The 21,962-nt window shown below is 36.0% G+C and overlaps 1 protein-coding gene across 2 annotated transcripts in view; it reads left to right on the forward strand.

Annotated features, from left to right (window-relative positions):
- The first annotated feature begins 332 nt into the window (after positions 1 to 332).
- LOC120778618 (transcription factor AP-2-epsilon) overlaps positions 333 to 21,962 on the forward strand; it is a 108,663-nt gene continuing 87,033 nt past the window's right edge. Inside the window, exons 1-3 of one of the 2 annotated variants that reach the window (XM_040110500.1) lie at positions 333 to 518; positions 599 to 1,032; positions 1,098 to 1,145. In XM_040110500.1, the coding sequence (XP_039966434.1) occupies positions 1,107 to 1,145 (39 nt within the window). In that variant the 5' untranslated portion in view covers positions 333 to 518; positions 599 to 1,032; positions 1,098 to 1,106. Of the gene's footprint in view, positions 519 to 598; positions 1,033 to 1,097; positions 1,146 to 21,962 lie in introns of those variants that run through there. The other variant, XM_040110503.1, reaches the window with a different exon arrangement.

Consider the following 21,962-nt stretch of genomic DNA (forward strand, 5'->3'; position numbering starts at 1 on the left):
CACCTGGTTACTTGAGATGGCCGGCGTATTCCTATCTTTTCTACGATTTTAGCTACCTCAGCAGGTGAGGGTGGGGAAAACGCCGAGAATCACGTATGTAGCCAGTACGCGACCACTACAAAACTTGCGTACCCCCTGGCAGTTAAGTGCATGCATGCTGCCATCCCAACATACATACATACATACAGATGAATGTATGGGCATTATATACACATGTTTATGTCTGTATACATGCATATGTACACATGTACATACGCAAACGCAACTACAAGAGATTTCCGTTTTGGAAAGCCCTCGCTATCTTACGGCACGAGTAGGTGTACTCGCACGATGATAGTCAGCATTCATGCTCATACGCATGAAAATGGTTACCAAGTGCAGCAGCAGCAGAAGCAACAACATCAACCCAATGTGGCATAGCACAGTCGATCACAGAAGCTGCGAAGTGTACTCCCCCAGGTAGTACATAGCCAAAGGCTGGGTCTTCGCTGCAATCACCCAGGAATATCATCACGCTTGTAAGTTTGCTGGAGTCTGTGGCCGAAACCACAAGGGGGATTCGGAAGTTATTGTTGTTTTTCGACGCATTATTTTGCAGGGAATATCTAGTACAACTGGAGTATGCATAAGTAAAAAAATTTCTGAAAAGACAAAGTGAACCGAACGGTAAAACAATACGGAAATTAACTCACCGGATGAGGGCCTTTTTCAAATTTGTATAACTCAATTCCGAAATATACTGGCAATATTCTACTGCTTTCGAAAATAGTGACCGCTTTATATGTATGCACGTGAAGATTTAATTGAATGTTTGTGAAAATTTTATTAGTAATCCTTAGTACTTAGTTATACATAAATAAGGTTAGCAGCATTGCCGACGGTAGAAACGACAAATCAATGATGTGTTAGTGAATGTGTTAACGGCAAATTCCGTTTTGTAAGAAATCCAGAAAACACGAAATCTTAAAATCAAACCACCCAAGTTCAGTAGTAATTTTCACACTGGATTTCCCAAGCAACTTCCGAAGGAAGGTGAATTTCAAAACACAAATACTAAACATAATATTATTAATTTCAATAAATCGCACTTATTGCAGGAATTGGACATGTCATTCCTGGCAACTTTGGATGCTAACGCTTGGCAGGTAATATTGAGCGTGTAACGTATTGACATGCCATAAGAAGTGAGTATGTACCGTTACATACATACATACATATATGCTTGATTACTAACAATTAAAAGAAAGCGACGATTGCATAAAATATGATCTGAAGCAGAATGTGTTCTAAGTTTTATGCCTCTTGTGTATAAGCATATACATAAGTATGTATGTATAAATGCAAATCAAAGTAAATGCGATAAACGCAAATAAAACCAAATTCAGAGCTCCATTTTAACGGTTTATTTGATTACATTTATATTTATAAATTGGTATTATCGAGAGCGCTTTACTAATATTCATTTTAGTGTTTCTTAGATAAAAATATGTCTAAAAACGGAATTAATTCGTATTTTGTGAATATTTTTGTGACGACACTGTTAAAACCAATGGTACTGTATAGAAAGAAATGCGACAATGCCAACAATTATTCGAACGCGTCTAGGTAAAAAAGAGGTTCGTTCTATTATCAAAATCGAAAGATTAAATTTCATTCGTCAGACAATAGTTATTCCCAGGTAACGACGAAAGCGTTTTCCAATTTTAAATTTTACATTTATTTGAACACTTTGGAGAATAAAACATGTTTGAATTTAACGCTCTGGCGTTAGCTCGTAAATTATACATTATATAGAAATAAGCATAAAACTTCGAATGGATCGGTAGTCCTGAAGTTATAAGGAGCACTGTCTTTGAAAACGTGAGTTTGGGCTTTAACAAACAGATATAAAAAACAAGAAAAACCTTAACTTCGGCTGCACCGAAACTAATATACCCTTCACTCATTTAGTAACTATGTGTTCAGTTTGTATGGAGGTTATATGCTATAGTAATCCGATCTGAACAACTTTTTCGGAGATTATGTTATTACCCTAAGCAGTAATCCATGTCAAATTTCGTGAAGATACCACGTCAAATCCGAAAGTTTTCCAAACAAGCCTTTGATTCCGATCATTCAGTTTGTATGGCAGCTATATGCTATAGATAGCCGAACTGAACAATTTCTTCCTATATTACATTATTTCTATGAGCAATAACTTATACCAAATTTCGTGAAGATACCTCGCCAAATGCGAAAGTTTTCCATACAAGCCTTTGATTCCGATCATTCAGTTTGTATGGCAGCTATATGTTATAGTGGTCCGATGTTGGCAGTTTCGACAAATGAGCAGCTTCTTGAAGAGAAAATAATGTTTGCAAAATTTTAAAACGATACCTTAAAAACTGAGGGACTAGTTCGTATATATACAGACAGACAGACAAACGAACGGACGGACATGGCTAAATCGACTCAGCTCAACATACTGATCATTTATACAAGGTCTGTCGCAAAAGAAAGAGAACTTTTTAAATATAACTGTTTCTGGTGGCGCCACCTATTGGTGGGTATATGAAATAAAAATTTTGATCTCTTGTTGACATTTCGTAAAAATTTTAAGACAATTGGATAACTACAATCGATGTTATCGATCAAAAAGTGACAGCAGCTTTTGGTCATCGGTCGTAAAATGCATTTTGAACAAAGAGCAAATATTAAATTTTGTTTTAAACTTGGCAAAACGTTTACTGAAACATTTCAAATGATGAAAAAAGTTTATGGTGATCAGTGCCTCTCCCGTAGTAATGTGCATGAGTGGGTGAGTGAGTAAGCGATTCCAAGAAGGTCGTGAGGAGTTAAATGGAGTTAAATATCACCAAAGACTCCATTCATCGCATTTTGATAGATAAATTGGGTCTACGGAAGGTGTGCTCCAAGTTTGTTCCGCACAAATTGACTGAAGAGCAAAAATTGCAACGAATCCAATATTGTAGAGATTTGATTTAGGAGTCGAGAACGGACATAAACTACAATTATTCGATTGTGACTTGTGATGAAACGTGGTGCTTTCAATATGATCCCGAAACCAAACGTCAAAGTGCCGAATGAAGCATCCAGACGAGCCATCACCGAAAAAAAGTCGTCTTCAGAAGTCAAAAATAAAGACAATGCTGATTTGTTTTTACTTTCCGAGGGTATTGTACACCGAGAGTTCGTCAAACGATTAATGCCGTGTTTTACCTTGGTGTTATGAAGCATCTTTTGTCACGCGTTCGTCGTGCGCGACCACAATACCGTGAGACAGGGTCCTGGCGCCTGATGCACGATAATGCGCGGTGTCATCGATCGACGCTTGTCACTGATTTTTTGACAAAAAACTCCATATTAACCATTAATCACTCACCCTACTCACTTGATCTGGCACCCTGTGATTTTTACCTATTTGAAAAACTTCATTTGCCCATGAAAGGACACTGGTTTCAGGACATCTCAGCTATCCAAAAGGCGACGACCGATACTCTCAAGAGCATTCCGAAAAATGACCTTAAACACTCATTTGAAATGCTAATTGAGCGGGCTAAACGCTGTATCGGAGCACAAGGAAACTACTTTGAATAAAAAAATATAACTTTTGAAAAATATTAATTTTTTGTTGTTTTTTTTAACAGTCCTGTTTCTTTTGCGACAGACCTTGTATATATACTTTATAGGGTCTCCGACGCTTCCTTCTTGGTGTTACAAACTTCGTGGCAAACTTAATATACCCTGTTCAGGGTACAATAAAAATACGAGGTGTGTTAAAAAATAATGGGAATTTGGAAGTTCTGCAGAGTCCAATTGTCAATTTTTACTTATGTATGTTCAGGAACCATGTGCCCCTGAAGTACGACACAATTTTCAGCTGTATTCTTTGCTTACTTTGTCTTTAGCAGCCGCTGAAATTAGACGGGTTTTTATGAGCTCGGCTATTTTCGTTTGTTAAAAGTTTGCAATTCGTTTCTTGTCTCTGAACTCCACAACTTCATTCTTGTTTTCCAAAAATAAAGAGAACTTTTATAATCACGGTTTACATCATACATCGCTGAAAGAGCTAAATGCTATCCAAAAAAGTGGAGATTGAGAACCGTTTCGACAATTAGAAAAGCGCTGCCAAAAATGCATAATATCGATTGGGGGTTATTTTAAAGACAACAATATTAATGTAGTAACTATAATAAATATTTTTTTTTTCAAAAACACGAAATTCAGTTTTTTTTTTAATATACCCCGCACACATGACCGCCAATTTTGCTTCAATCGACATTTTGACACAACATTCATTTAAGACAAACAAAATGGAAGAAAATTAAGTGCTCAACTCCCCCCTTTAACGTATGCCACTACTTTTTGAAATTTTGAAGTGCTGGATTAAAAACAACATCTATACTCTAAACTTATTAATTCCTTATGAAAGTTGATATAAAAAAATAAAATGATATAAAAAATATAAATTTGGTCTGAATTTTTCGAAATATGACTTGGAGTAAATTTTATTGTCTATATAGACTATAAATATTGATACTTAGTTCTAATACTTAAGGCTATGGGATATTGCTGAGCGAAGATCGTTAAGTTTGTATGAAAGCTACAGAGATCAGATTTGGAAAATATTTTCAGGTATTTTAGCGTAACCTTGAATATTAAACCGTGCCGACTTTCCTGAAGATATCTCGTCGAATAAAAGTTTTCCATTCATGAACTTAATTTTGATCATTTAATTTGTATGGCATATGATACTGAAGTTCGATATCGACGGTTCTGACAAATCAGCAGCTGCTTGGAGGGAGAAGGATGTGTTCCGAATTTCAGAGCGATAACGTAAAAACTGAGAAGATTTCGAGTATAAACAGATAGTCGGACATACTTTTGTGAGCAAAAAATAGTAAGACTTTTTAATTTAAATTTCGCGCGAAAATCCAAATATTTTTTTTCTAGGTTGGTATGATTATGATCAAAGTAATCATTAGTGTTTAGTATACGCTTGTCTTTCTGAAGTGAATAAAGTGCATTCGGCAATTTTTACGATGAGTGAAATTATTCAACAAAGAAGTTCTATTAGATTTTGTGTGCGGCATAAAATTTCTGGTGCCGAAACGTTCAGAATGTTGGAAAAAGCCTTCGGTGATAATTGTTTGTCGCGGGCAAATGTTTTTGATTGATACAAATTATTCAATGAATGTCGAGAATGAGGTGACGACGAACCACAACCAGGACGGCCGTCAATAAAATAAAGGAATTGGTGCTTGAGAATCGACGATTAACAGTAAGAGATCTTACTGGCATCGTTGGAATGTCGGTAGGATCAGTGAAAACCAGTGTGGGTTTAAGAAAAGTGAAAGAATTGGTATTGAGTGATTTTACTCAATTTTTTCTAAAAACACCGTCGCGTTAACGTCTGTGAAACAATGCTTCTCGACTACTAGGATGTCATGAAACGCATTATTACTGGCGATAAGTCTTGGATCTATGCGTACGATCCGAAAACAGACGATCAATCAGCCGAATATCGTGGCAAAGGTGAGTCGAAGCAGAAAAATCATGTCACAGCAGGTCAAAAAGCAAGGTTATGTTGACAGTTTTCTTCGATTATCGAGGTGTAGTGCACTCCGAATCCCTTCCGACCGGCCAAACTGTCAACAAATAATACTATTTGAATGTTCTGCGTCATTTGAGCGAAGCTATTCGTAAAAAGAGGCGGAAATTATGGGCTCTTAGTTTTTGAGCCACGATAATGTACCGTTGCATACTGCATTGTCGTTTCTCAAAGGACCGCTCGGGAGAAACCGTTTTGAGTCAATTGAAGGCTAAGCGCGCATTAAAGCTATTCTGGAAATTGACTCTAACAACTGCTTCGAGGTTTGGAAAAAACATTGGCGCAATAGATTTTGAAGAATAGATTAAGAATTTTAGAATTATGAACAAAGTTTTAATATTTTTTGGTCATGATAGTATTTAGCTAAATGAATCCATTTCATCACTCTGATCACTTCTATATACATATATATATTTTATGGGGTATCCGACGTTACAAACTTCGTGACTAACATAATATACCCTGTTCAGGGTATAAAAAAATACTTTATTGATATTTTTTTTTGACGAAAAATCTATTTTCCAAAGTTTGATGCTTTTTGAAGTGTCATTTGTGTTGTGGTTTTCTAAAAATTTGATGTTTGCAGCAAACGCTGTTAGAGATTTAAAAATTTATTAGCAGTACCCGAAAAACCCCATTCGCGCTTTTCAGCCACGTATCGAATGAATCCATAGAATATGGCCGCTTTCCGCTTTCCTGACGTCCTTTGATCCGAAACAATAAAAGCTATGTATATTCACAATTTTATGATACCTGTTAAATTAACAAAAGCTAGGAAATAGTCAACAGTATTTAATTTCATCTAAAATATAAATATAGGCCATAGACTTATGTACCTAGTTTATAAGTAAATTTTACTTCACGTCGGCGAAAACTATATTAAAATAAAACAAGAAAAAACGTTAACTTCGGCTGCACCGAGGTTAATATACCCTTCACAGGTGCATTTATTTTAGTAACTATGTGTTCAGTTTATATGGAAGCTATATGCTATAGTAATCCGATCTGAACAATTTCTTCGGAGATTACATTGTTGCCTTGGAAAATAATATATACCAAATTTCGTGAATATATCTTGTCAAATGTGAAAGTTTTCCATACAAGTACTTGATCCCGATCGTTCAGTTTGTATGGCAGCTATATGTTATAGTGTTCAGATATCGGCAGTTCCAACAAATGAGCAGCTTCGTAAAGAGAAAATGACGTTTGCAAAATTTCAAAACGATATCTTAAAAACTGAGGGACTAGTTCGTATATATACAGACGGACGGACGGACAGGCAGACAGGCAGACAGACGGACATGGCTAAATCGATTCAGCTCAACATACTGATCATTTATATACATATATACTTTAGAGAGTCTCCGACACTTCCTTCTGGGAATTACAAACTTCGTGACAAACTTAATATACCCTGTTAAGGGTATAAAAATGTGATATGACTGCCTGACCTGAAACTAAAGAAGACCTGACCTGAAGAGGCTAAAATGCTTATATTGAGTTTATCGAAATTTATTATGTTACGGATATGAAGTATAAACCAAGCACAATTTAATTTATATTGAGTGCCAAAGCATTAAAATAATTTTATAATTTTTAAGCAAACGTGTCCATCTAATTCTATTAAAGATTAAAGAAAAGTTCTTTTGATGTTTTAAAAGTCTTACATGAGATATATGGAGGTTAAGGGAAGAATTGACCCGATTCATTTCACAGATTGAAATATAATTTCGGTAAAAAGTCGGCCGTACGCACTGGGGTCCACATGTTTAGTATGTGGGTTCTTAAATAGTAGTAGTTATGATCCGATTTTGACAATTTTTAGCAGCCAGCACGCATACCTCAGAATCACTAATTGTGTGCTGGATTTGTGTACTGGAAAGTGAAAGTATCAAATGAAATTTAGAATTTTGTAATATGGGAAGTAGGCGTGGTTGTAGTCGTTATAGTTGATGAAACTTGATACTAGTGTCCCTGCCACCATGACTTGATTTTGCTATTGCAGATGGGCGAAATAATAATGAATTATATCGCAGCTGAAGGTATGTACTTAACTATAATGTGATGTAAGGTATGAAATCGCCTGTTAACCATATAACGGTGATGTTGAAGATTACTGAAAGTGCGATAACTTACTCAATAAATATGTTAGGAGAAGGAACGGAAACGCCGCGAAGTAAAAATTGAAAAAGGGTAATGCTCTACGCACTTTTAGGTTAAATTTCATACCGTAAAACTATAATAAATAAACCAAATTCAAGCAAATTAGGTGGAAACTTGACGTTATTATGTGTATTATAATGTGAAAATTTGGGAAACGAACCGGACAATCATGTCTACTTCCCATATAACTCAGTTTTACATTCCATTTGTTCCTCTCACTTTATGCTGTATAAATCAAAGACCGATGAAGATTTGGAATAAGACGTTGCAAAAATAGTGTATCATTTCTTAAGGTGTGCCATCCGATGTCTAACAAGTAAGGAAGGGCTATTACACTCTTGCATGATAACGTGATAATCGAGATTTCATTATCCGTCATTTACATATTTTTCAAATACCGTCTTTGTGTAAAGTTTTATTCCGCCATCATCATTGGTTCCTAATGTTTATACTCGTATTATACAGAGAAGGCATCAGATGGTATTCAAAATAGCGTTATATTTGAAGAAGGCGTGGTTGTGAACCGATTTCACCAATATTTCGTAAATTTCACCAGGGTGTCAAGAAAATATTATATACCGAATTTCATTGAAATCGATGGAGTAGTTCCTGAGATATGGTTTTTGGTCCATAAGTGGGCGACGCCACGCCCATTTTCAATTTTTGAAAGAAGCCTGGATGCAGCTTCCTTCTGCCATTTCTTCCGTAAAATTTAGTGTTTCTGACGTTGTTTGTTTGTCGGTTAACGCACTTTTAGTGATTTTCAACATAACCTTTGTATGGGAGGTGGGCGTGGTTATTATCCGATTTCTTCCATTTTTGAACTGTATATGGAAATGCCTGAAGAAAACGACTCTGTGGAGTTTGGTTGATATAGCTATAGTAGTTTCCGAGATATGTACAAAAAACTTAGTAGGGGGCGGGACCACGCCCACTTTTCCAAAAAAATTACGTCCAAATATGTCCCTCCCTAATGCGATCCCTTGTGCCAAATTTCACTTTAATATCTTTATTTATGGCTTAGATATGACACTTTATAAATTTTCGGTTTTCCCAATTTTGTGGGCGTGGCAGTAGGCCGATTTTGCCCATCTTCGAACTTAATCTTCTTATGGAGCCAAGAAATACGTGTACCAAGTTTCATCATGATATCTCAATTTTTACTCAAGTTACAGCTTGCACGGACGGACGGACGGACAGATGGTCGGACGGACAGACAGACATCACCCTGATCACTTTGGTATATATAACCCTATATCTGACTCTTTTAGTTTTGGGACTTACAAACAACCGTTATGTGAACAAAACTATAATACTCTCCTTAGCAACTTTGTTGCGAGAGTATAAAAATGGTGGAAACCGGATAATAACTTTTCATACATAATATGTTAACCTAAGTGCTAAATTCCTTAACAATATTGTGTCCTTATGTCAAAACAAACTTTGTGTTTGGATCAATACCCAATTTTAACGAAAATTATGATAATTAATATAGAAGAGCTGGGATAATTGGCAAACAGATTTCACACATCTAGGTACGGTATATAGGTAACCAGAAGTTTTACACTCTCTATAATATGAAATATTGATCTAATTTTAACCTGTTGGATAGAAGGGCACAATGTTATCAGAAAAATGTTCTCTCCGATTTTCAATAAAGTTCTCACTGATTTATCTATGTTTTCGGTAGAATGTCTGCTGGAGTACATAAAATCACTATTTGAGGGATTGAAAAGTTATGGTCCGGTTTAGAAAATGTTTAGACCTGAAATGGAATACCTCAAAGGCGTTATTTATGCAAAGTTTTATTTAGATAGCGGCGTTGACTCTTGAGTTATATGTTGAAAAATGAAGGAACCAGATAAATTAAAAAAAAAAATTAACGGGTGATCCAAGTAGAGGTACTTTTTTCAATAACCTTTTTTTGACAGATCACGCGTGAGTCGTGTCAAGCTGTCACGTTATTTTTGTTCAGTACTGTTTGGCATTTCATCAAGAAAAGACTTACGCCTGAACAACGTTTACAAATCGTTCAACTTTATTACGAAAATTCACGTTCTGTAAGCAATGTGTTTCACTCGCTTTACTCAACTTATGGTAATCAGCCTACTGAGAGTACTATTTACAACCTCATCACCCATCTTGAGACCCAGCATTCATTATTGAATAATAGTATTATACCAATAGACCACGTCCAGCACAAAGTGAAGAAAATATAGTAGCCGTATCTCAGAAGACCGTGGAGAGTCGATTCGGTGCCGTTCGAACCAACTCGTACTGACGTATGGAAAGACTTGGGGCATTTTTCGTCGATATCTTAACTTAAAAGCGTACAAAATATAGCTTGTGCAAGAACTGAAGCCGCTCCAGCTTCCCAAGCGACATCGCTTCGCTCTATGGGATCTTGCAAAGTTCCAAAAAGATCCGACAAATTCGAGGCAAATTTTGTTCAGCGATGAGGACTATTTCTGGCTCAAGCAAAATTAGCAGAATAGCAGTTGGGATGAAGAGTAATCTGAAGAGATTCAAGAGCTGTCATTTCATCCAAAAAAACAACGGTTTCAATCAATCATCGGTTCATATTTTTTCAAACATGATGCCGGTGAGTACGTAACCGTCAATGGCGACGGTTTACGCGCCCTTAAATAACCGACTATTTAAGACCTGAAATTGAAGTTCGTGATCTCGGCGACATTTGGATTCAACTGTACGGCGATACTTCCCATATATCGCATCAATCAATGGATTTATTGAGATCACTTCGGTGAGCGGATAATTTCACGTATTGGGCCGATTGATTGGCCATCAAGATCAAGTGATATCACACCGTTAAACTTTTTGCCTGTGGGGATATGTCAAACCTAAAGTATATATGAACAATCCCGCTTCGATTCAGGGAATGAAGCAAAACATCACGCGTGTCATTCGCCAGTTACCAGTCGAAATACTCGAACGAGTCATCGAAAATTGTACTCAACGGATGGAGCATCTGAGACCTAGCCGCGGTCTATGTTTGAAAGATAATCTTCAAAAAATAAATGAATAATAAGAATGTTCAATCGAATGATAATAAACATTCCCCATTAAATTTGAAGTTTCTGATTTTTTCTTTAAACAAGTAGGGAACTTCGAAATGGAGCATCCATTAAAATTGATATAAGTCTGAGCTTTTCCTAACTAGTTCAATTTCACTCAGTTTATTCTGAATGTAAACCAGTATATTTCCTAACTAGTTTGATGGTGCACTCCCTGCAGGGTATATTTAAAATATATACATATATATATATACATACTTCATACATACATATATACGCTTGTAAGTAGTCTCAGCGCCAATTCATTTGTGAAATTTAGTCTCGATTGAAGTGCAAATGCCCTTCAGCTTTAAAGCGAAAGTTAGTTTGGGGGTTATATTTTTGTCATTAACGTTATCGTTTAGGCGGAATAATAGAGTTACATAGCAAAGTGAAGATCAGGTTTGTGTGGCTAAATTTTAACCCCAACTGTAGCTGATAAAATAATTTGAATAGAAGACGGCGAAGTGCTTGTCTGCTACAAACACTTTTTACAATACACTCCAACCGAAGAAAATGTACAAAAATTTAATATAATATGAGGTTTTCTTCGCGTTTTTGGGATTCTTCAGTACATTTTATACAATTATCATTCAGATATTCATTCGAGGTAACTTTTTATTGAATGTTGATTGTAAATCTAATACTCGCAGATAACTCATACATAATATATATCAAATGCATAAATTTTAGTTCCGATTGATAATAACTATGCTGGAACGTCCAAAAATATGTATGTGCAAATATAGCTGCTTCTGTTATACATATGTACATATAAATCTATCATATTTAAAGAATAGGTCCAGATATTATTATTTTTCTGTGGTAAATAAAAGCAGATTTCACCGTGTCCACAAAAGCGAGTGTGTGGCATTGAATGCGGTCTGTTTGTACATTCGCCACTTATGTCCTTCTCCTATTAAGCGTATTCTCGTAGTCGCATAATGTTTGTCTAGACCTGTCGACCAAATGAACCGAATAATACATCAAACGCCCTTAACTGGGGGTGACAAATCCACAACAGTTGATTACTCTTTGCTATTCAACACTTTCAACCGCACTGTTTTACAAATTCATAGCCTTCATAAACATACATATGTACATATGAATGTATGTAATGTACATATGAATGTATGTGAGTATGTTTGTGTCTCATGTTTGCCGATATGTAATCAAAACACAGCATTATTTTCTACTTGTTTTGCCAAGAATTATTAATCAGTTTCTCAAAGCTTTAATGAAACCAGCGAGTAATCCACCGTGGCCACAAGATTGCAACTGCACGTCAAAGTGAATTTTTCTTATAGGTCATTCTTTCTTGCACCCATACACAGAAATTTAATAAAAGCTTGCGTTTCATATAATACATTGAAACCAGTGTGTAGCGCCTACTCGTTGCAGATGACAATCTTTATTCATATTATATAGATACATACATACATATTTTACACTTCAGATGGCCTAACAGATGCTAAGTATTTTGGTTAGTTTGATTTTGAAACGATATAATAACTTGAAACAAGTAAGAAACAGTCAAGTTCGGACGCATCCACATATTGTAAACGAGAGAAGTGTAGAGGTGTTACCTTCAGATGCAGCTGAACATTTCACACTCTCGAAAATGAATTCATCATACATTATTTTATCAGATTTTGATTGGATTACAAATCAAATATCGTATTTTATTAATTTAAAAACAAGAAATAATGTTAACTTCGCCCACTTTTAGATGAAAGTTCCTACCTGCGAACCTACACCAATAATATCAACCAAATTTAGCTGCTAACATTACCCTGTTCCAGTTTGAAAACAGGTGAAATCAAACTATGTATAACCGCGCATACTTCCCATAAGCACAATTATGAATTCCATTCCATTCTCACACTTTGCAGTATATAAATCAAGCACCAATAAAAAACAACGGAACAAAACGTATGAGAAATTGTGCATTTAATCTGTATTATCAGTGTTCTCTGAATCATATCATTGATCAACGAAAAAGAATTTAAAGTTAAGTGGAAAGTCGAAAATTACTATATGTATGTAGTGCTATGGGAAGGACTGAGTTGATAACAGTAAATTTTCACGTTGAACTAAATTATGCTCGAAAACATATTTTCATTCAACTTTAACTCAAAATTTGGCCTACATATTCAGCATAGAGAGCACTAAAACAACGAAAATCACTACGAGGGCTGCTATATATATTCTGGCCTAGGGCAACACTAAGTGTTGCCAGGTGCAATCTGACATTTCCATTGGAAAGTTTGACATTTTTTAGCATAACATCACTCAGAACGTTTTGTGATTTAATCGTGAATTGTTTTATTTACAGGGAATTAAAAATTCATCTCGGCCAAAAATGGAATTAACTCGTGAACATTTTCGTGCGATCATTTTTCACAACTTTCGACGTGGATTATCACGACAAGAGTGCATCGATGAACTAAAATCATTGTATGGCTATGAAGCACCATCCTATAGCAGTGTGAAAAACTGGTACAACGAATTCAATCGTGGCCGGCGCTCGCTCAAAGACGAATTCCGTGAAGGTCGTTCAAAAACAGCCGTTGTGCCAGAAAACATCGATGTCGTACGTGAACTGATAATGCAAGACCGTCATGTAACATACCTTCAGATAGAGGCATGCCTATGCATTTCTCCCACCAGCATAAATTCGATATTGCATGAACACCTGGCCGTAAAAAAGGTTTGTTCTCGTTGGATCCCGCACAATTTGACAATCGCTCAAAAAAAGGCTCGTGTGGATTGGTGTAAAAAAATGTTGAAAAAATACGATCGCGGTGCTTCAAAAGACGTTTATAAGATCGCCACAGGTGACGAATCATGGATCCATGCGTATCAGCCCGAAACAAAACAGCAATCGACAAAAAACAAAAAAAATAAATAAAAAAAAAAAAACATTTTCGTCGATAAGTATGCCTATTTACATTATTAGGCCAGAAATATATATAGCAACCTACGTATGTATGTATATTGTGACAAAAAAGCACCCGTAAATTGTAATTAAAGTCCCCAGGTAAATGATATTTCAAAAAAATGTATTTTGCTAAGTTGGTAGGACTGTTCTTAATTACTACGCCAAATATGAGCGTTGGTTTACAACAGCTGCTTAAGCCCGGCTTACACCTCAGTAGTGCGTTGCGATTTTTACAATGTATAAAACTATCGAACAAAGAATTTTTCTCAAATTTAGTAATTCTAACCGAATTTCGTGTGCGGAATCGTTGGAAATGTTGGTAAAGGTTTACGGTGATCCAGTTTTATCAAAAACACAAGCCTGCGAGTGATAGAAAGCCTTCAATGACGGTCGAAATATCGTTGAAGACATGCCTCGTTCTGGACGACCTTCTATTCTGTTCAGGCGATTATTCTTATTCAATTTAAAAAAGAGGTAACTAAAATTGAATCTTACAGATATTATTGAAGTTGCTAACGAAAAAATAGTAATATGTTTTAGAAGTTTACTTGTTGGGGAACATAATCTGTCATGTCTGTAGACACCTTATTAAACTAAATAAACACCCCTATTACGGTTCTCAACTGCATTCAGTTGAATTGAAGTTAAAGCAATTCAACTTAAGTTTAACCAAACTCTTTATATGTATACTTATGCAACCAGTTTCTACAGAGCATTATAGTTTTGTTCATCTAACGGTTGTTCGTATCACCTAAAATTAATCGAGTTAAATATAGGGTTATGTACATACATATATATAAATGATCAGGATGACGAGAAAAATTGAAATCCGGTTGACTGTCTGTCTGTCCGTCTGTCCATCCGATCGTCCGTACAAGCTGTGACTTGCGTAAAAATTAATTTTTTTGTGAAATCCCATATCTCGGGACCCGATCAACCGATTTCGAAAAAATTTTGTACGTGGCATTCTTCTTACATTTTTATTTACATTGCGCAAATGGAAAACGGTCAACAACCACGCCTACTTCCTATATGCCAGAATTTTAAATTCCAATTGATTCGTTCAGTCTCCAGTACAGAAGTCAAGAAGCAATTAATATAACGGGAGAAAATTTTGCACAAATAATTTCTTTACGAACTTAGTGTAGAGAATTAATTTGAAGCCGCTCAAGAAGATCCGTCGTTTAAGTGCCAAATTTTGTTCAGCTATGAGGACCATGTTTGACTCAATGGGTATGTAAATAAGCGTATTTGGGACGAAGATCAACCTGAAGAGATTCAGGAGCTGCCATTTCAATGGCGGTGGAATCATCACTTTATATTTCATCAAAATGATGCCATTTTAGGCCATGATAACCGATTATTTGATGCTGGAAATTGAAGCTCGTGATCTCGGCGACATTTGGTTTCAACAAGACAGCGCCACTTCCCACACATCGCAACAAACACTTCGGTGAACAGCTAATTTCACGTTTTGGGTCGGTCGATTGGCCATCAAGATCAAGTGATATCACACCGTTACACTTTTTCCTGTGGGGATACTTATGTAAAGGCTAAAGTATAGGCGTCAACGAAAATTGGACTCAAAGAGTGGACCATCTGAGACGTAGCCGCGGCCAACATTTAGAGAGATAATTTTAAAAAAATAAATGCAGAAGAATCTTTCAAATTATAGTAAACATTCCTTATTAAATTTGAAGTTTCTTTGGTTTTTCTTAAACAAAAAGTAGGGAACCTCGAACTATTATAGGCACCATATTCCTGTGCAAAACGCTTCAAAATTTTAACTATAAAAAGTAGATTCCTAGGGATAGTAGATTTTATAGACTCTCTTCGTTCACAAACTTCCCACGATCCCTTAATTCTATTTTTATTGTTTTTGCAGCTTGCCTGGTCCAGTTTCGGTATTCCACGAGCTTAACAAACCTCTTTATGTATTTGCACAAAATAACTGATTGTAATCGTTTAAAATTATAAATATAAAATAAAAAAATAAGGTGACATTTGAATTTAAACTACGCGCGTCGAAGGATTTGGAGAATTATTTTTTTTTTCTTAGGTCGGTAGTACTGTCAGTTACATTTATGTCAAATTTCATGTCAAAATATTCATTAGTGTTTGAGATACGTCTTGTTTTGTGAGCTGCTAAAAGTGAGTTTTTCGTTTTTTGCGATGTCGAAATTTGTTGAGCAAAGAATTTGCATTAAATTTTGTTTACGGAATCAATTTTCTGCTGGCGATACGTTGAGGATGGTGCAGAAAGCCTTTGGTGATGTGTCGTGTCGAAGACGAAGAGCGTCCAGGGCGACGATCAACCTCAACCGACGAAGCTCACGTTTAACAAATCAAAGATTTGGTGTTGAAAAACAATAAGAGACCTTGCTGATGAAGTTGGAATATCGAAAGGCTCAGCCAATACCATTTTGAAGGATGTTTTGGGTCTTAAGCGTGTCAAATCTCAACTGGTTCCGAAAACATTGAATTTTTTGGAAAAAAGGTGTCGCGTTGAAGTGTGTGAAAGGATGCTTTCCGACTACCAGGGTGTCATTAAACGCTTTATAACTGGCGATGAGACTTGGATCTCTGCTTACGACCCCGAAACAACCGATCAATCGAGCGAATATCGTGCCAAAAGAGAGCCAGACTAAAAAAAATCGCGCCAAAGTCGCTCAAAAATCAAGGTCATGTCGACTGTTTTCTTCGATTATCGTGGTGTTATGCCTTCCAACCGGTCAAACAGTCAACAAGGAAGTCAAAAAGACCGGAATTGTGGAAAGACAATTCTTAGTTTTTACACCACGATAATGCTCCATCCCATACTGCCCTCGTAATTCGTGATCATTTCGCCAAAAACTCAACCCATATCGTTCCGCAACGACCATATTCACCTGATCTGGCGCCGTGCGACTACTGGCTGTTCGCCAAGCTCAAAAGACTGCTCCGGGGACACCGTTTTCATACGATAGAGGAGATTCAAGCCGCAGCGAAGACGGAACTGAAGGCCATCCCGGAAAGTGACTACAACCAGTGTTTCGAAGATTGGAAAATCCGTTGGCATAAGTGCATTGCATCGAGAGGGGATTACTTTGAAGGGGATGAAATTGATTTGGAAGAATAAATAAAGAATTTTCAAAATAAATAAAATGTCACCTTATTTTTTGGGCACAGTAGTAATAGTTTAGTTTTCTGTTTTCTGTAGAGTTTGGAATCCGTAATAGCACAAAAAAGGAAGTTGAAGGTTGACAACACCTCAACCGAATTTTTTGACGGATTGAGTTGTTATCTATAATATTTCATAACTTCAACCAGAATGCAGTTGCGTTGAGACCCGTTAAGGGGCGAAGATTAAATAGAGTATAAAATTATAGTGCTAAAATAATTAGCACTCTGAGTATTTTGTATGCGGGCAGAGAGCGCTCAGTCAAAACACGAGAGTTTCTCTCGAGTAAAAAAGAATACAAATTTGTACATGCAAACGCACACATGCACGTGAGCACAGACACATATACATGAGCATTCTATACATATGGATATACTTATGTACATATATCCAGGTAGTAATTTTGAAGTGTTTTGTTCGTTTTTTATGAAATTAATTAAATATTGCACAAACAACGAGCACGTGACTAACGTAATGTATCCGTTTATGAATGTGGTAACCTTTTTAAGTTCACTACGACTAATATAAAAAGTACATCGTACTCGTACAACCCTAAAATAAACACTACCGTACGAACTGCATTAAATATCTGACAATGAAAGGAATTTCATTATGGCCCACCATTCAGGTGTCTCCTCTGTCGTTTGCTTTCTTCGCTGGCGCGGTCGAACCAACTCGTACTTGATACTTGTACTAACAAGCGGCGTTGTTTTTACACGCCTTTTGACGTATCGACGGCGGATCATAAAAAAACATAAGCATCACGTCCAAACGGCGCTCGCTGCCACTAACATGTCTTGGCTTTTCGCTTTTAAATACGATGACATCCTCTCTAATAACTTCGGCCTCAAGTTCGGTGAACACAATTCATCACTTAGCACGGCAATAGGGCTCTTGAATGCTCTCAAAGGATATAAACAAGGTCACGTGCTGCGTAAGCTGCTGCCTCTTAGTGGTTGATAATGAATGCCGTGCAACGTGATGCCGTCGGACTGAAACTCGTATCTGCCGCACACTGGCATTTTACCTCAGCGCCATGTCAGTGCTTGTAATATTAACATAACGAATTATTAGCCTAACCAGAACATTGGATAAGCAGATATCGCTGCGGAGTATGATATTTCATAAGCGAAAATCCTTTTAGGCGTGCATAATTGGCATTTAAATAGCCTTTAAGGATGTTACAACCAACTCTGCGCTCAGTTTCGATACCTATCGCATCATATTGCTCAATTTGTATATCTAACTGCAACTATGCATACATACATATGTATGTGTATGTGTTACGTATGGCTGTCACGGCGCGCGATAGTGCAGGTAATTACATTATCCCATAATGAAATCATTTCCACAAGCTTATGACATTTGAATACCAGAAAAATTAGCAGTCGTTGGTGGGAATTGCTGAGAACTTTTTATCAAAGCAAATACATATAATGCTATTGTACATATGGACGAATCTAGGGATAAATATGAGTTTTAAAATGCTCAATTTTTGTGAATTACAAATATTTGGACATATCTAAAAAATGTTTTTGTAAACTTTCGTATAAAATCAATGCTTCGAGCATATGCCATAATGTCATACAAATGGATTATACAAATTTTATACTTTTAAATCGAATCGATCTATAGGAATAAAAAAATTTACTTTCACCCAAATAATTAGACCAAAGCTTGTATCGGACAACTAACGGAGTGGATAGTCACTTCTCCGAAGTAGGCTGCACGGCGCAACAGTAAATATACTGTTACTGTGGAAAAACGTTCAATAGTTAGGAATTCTGAAAATAATGTTAGATAGTCCTTGGGACAAAACAAACTTTTCCCCAACTTTGATCATGTCGAATATTTTGTACTCTCGCATTATGCATGAGTCAGAGCCGGTGAAAGTCTAAATTTAACATATTGAGTATTTGTGGAACAATTCAACCAGAGATTTGTGCGATGTATTGACCCAACCTACTCATTTCTGACACAAGCCTCATTATAATCAAGAAAATATTCTCTGTGAATATCAATAATCATCTCACAAAATGTCTAACATTTTCTGCCAAAAATTAAGCATATGCTCTGTGGTCTACACATTTGGTATCTGGGGGCTTGAGTTATGTTCCGATTTTGGAAATTGTAGAATGTGAAATATTTATGCCATATACACTAATAATGCGATTTGTGCAAGAAAGTTGTTTTCTTGCTGCACCAGTGGGGGTCGCCCAAAATAGTTGTCGAAGAAATGAGAGTGTGATAAACTCCACATTTCTCAGCACCAAAAATTAATGAGAAATTCCACACAACAATCTACACCCAGATGCCTGACGAGACGGTCCCATGGTGCGTAGAAGTATGGTTGAAATTCCCTAACTTGAATCACCATAATCCATAAAGAGTCTTACTTGTAGAGTTCGAGAGACTTCGAATTATAGAAGTTTCATTAAAACCGAAAATTTTTCAAAAAGCTGTAAAATATATGTAGATATATACATAAATTGTTTTATTTATTATGTACATAAAGCATGTATTCTGTAATTTTTGGCTGAACATACATACATACATACTACTGTGGCCAAAAAATAAGGTGACATTGTATTTACATATTTTAAAAATTCTTTAATTATTCTTCCAAATCAATTTCATCTCCTTCAAATCCCTTCCCGATGCAATGCACTTATGCCAACGGATTTTCCAATCTTCGAAACACTGGTTGTAGTCACTTTCCGGGATGGCCTTCAATTCCGTCTTCGCTGCGGCTGGAATCTACTCTATCGTATAAAAACGGTGTCCCCGTAGCAATATTTTGCTTGATTGTTTCAGTAAAAAGAGATTATAATCTGTTTAGTGATTTGTAATGATCGTCAGTTGTGTAAATATTCGTATTGACATACTAATTAAAAATTGCAAAGGAATGGAGGTTGAATCATTTTATATTCAGACTCCTTATCGTTTTTCAAGGCGATAGAAGTCATATTTGTTGGGTCTGAAATATTCAGTTCTACAGTAACATCTTTTATAAATCTAGCTGAGAAAGTGTCATTCTTCACCTTAACACAATCTCGAATAGTAACGTTTGAAGGGATAAATACGTGCGGCGAAATGTACGTGCGAAGCTGTATGGGATTTCCCCGATAAAGCGACTTAGAGAATTTCGTGCCAATTTTAAGGTACGATTTATGTACAGAAATTTTTATGGAATTTTACTTCTATTGCAAATTCGAGAGTTCGAGTTAAGGAGAACTTTGAGCTACAAAAGTTCGAGCCATGGAAGTTTAACTGTAAGAGTATTTTTCAAACAAGAGAAAAGAACTGCAAAACTCCAGATTTTTAATAAGAATATTAAAGCAAGCGTTTTTCCTTCGACTAGGAAGTGTAGGTAGATATCTTAGTATTAAACGACTAGTGCATCGAAAATGTGCTAAGGTGAAAAGTAAAAATTGTTTTGGAAGATAGTAACTTGTCAGATTAAATTGAATCATATTCCAATATTTTTTTGTTCAAAATACCATAAAATTTAAGTGTAGTTAGTCACATTTTATAGGCATTTTTTCATATTTGTATGCATGGCTTTATTAAAAGCTACCAAAAGTTTAAAAATAAATAAGCTGGAGACATACAATTTTATCCCCGAGATTTGGACAATGAGCCTAGTAGTCCATATTTAGTTTAGATGGAACTCACATATCTCAGAACCTACTAGACCAATTTCAACAAAAGTCTTTAGGTATGTAGTATTATCCCAACAATTTCATGTCACAGTGTTTCGCAAAATATGCGAAATCAGAACACAACCATGCCTACTTCTCATATAGCACAATTTTAAGCTCCATCTGAATCTTTTACTTTCCAGAATACAAATCTAGAAGCACTCAAGCCAGATACAAATTTGTAAGAGTAGTGCCTTTGAGGTGTGCCACCTTATCACCACAGTATTATCAGAAAAGGTTTCTCTCTGTCTTTCTATAATACCATATATCTGACAGATTGGCCGATATATATTACTTAATATATAGTGATAAACTCGATAAGAATAATATTTCTGACTTTATTAACAAAACTCCGTAAGCTTGCTGAAAATATCACTTTTATAATACCCTGAATCGGATGCATAAATATGTATAAATATATGCAAATTAGTCCCTCAGGTTTTGAGATATCTATCTGAAATTTTGCCCCATCCATTTCCTCGCAAGAAGCTGCTAAAACCGTCGATATCTACGGTTCACTACGGCATATAGTTGCTTTACAAACTGAAATAACAAAATCATGTGCTTGTATGGAAACCTTTTTATATTTGACGAGATTTCGCCACGAACTTTAGATTTTATTTTTGCCTAAGGCAACGCTATAATTGTTCAGTTTCCACTACTATAGCATAGAGTTGCATACAAACTGACCGATCTAAAACAGGTTAGAGATCCTTTATACCCATTAATGCTATAAAATATTCAACTGTAAAGGGTATTGAAGCTTCATTGCAGCCGAAGTTAACGTTTTTTTCTTGTTAACATCTATAAACGCGCATCTAAGTACATCCAATTATGTTGTGGTAAAACCGCGATAAAATTAAGAAATTGTCACGTACAAAACCACATGCTGGCTTTTGACTCGCCAGGACTTCTTGTTAGTTCGGTATTCTTTTGCAGCATGACGCCACAATAACAACGAATAATGCGTGTAAATAAAGCGAATATACCCATTCACATTTATATTGCTGCATATAATCCAAACCATAATTACATAACCGGTTTTTTAATGGATACCTTTGAAATGTGACTTGATTTCATATACGAGTACATATTGAAATATCATCACGTATGATTGCAAGCATTACTAAGATGAATAGTTCCCAATATTAATGAAAGCGTCTATGAGACTTACATTTTATATATCTATTTTTATATTTATTGCGATTTACTGATGGTTTGAACCGAAAATTTTTCGGGAGAGAAATGAAACATTTTTTCAGCACAAAGTCAGTTTTTATATAAGTGCATATCTATGAACACATACAAGATA

The sequence above is a fragment of the Bactrocera tryoni genome, chromosome 5 (genome assembly GCF_016617805.1).
Source record: "Bactrocera tryoni isolate S06 chromosome 5, CSIRO_BtryS06_freeze2, whole genome shotgun sequence".
NCBI classification, from domain to species: Eukaryota; Metazoa; Arthropoda; class Insecta; order Diptera; family Tephritidae; genus Bactrocera; species Bactrocera tryoni.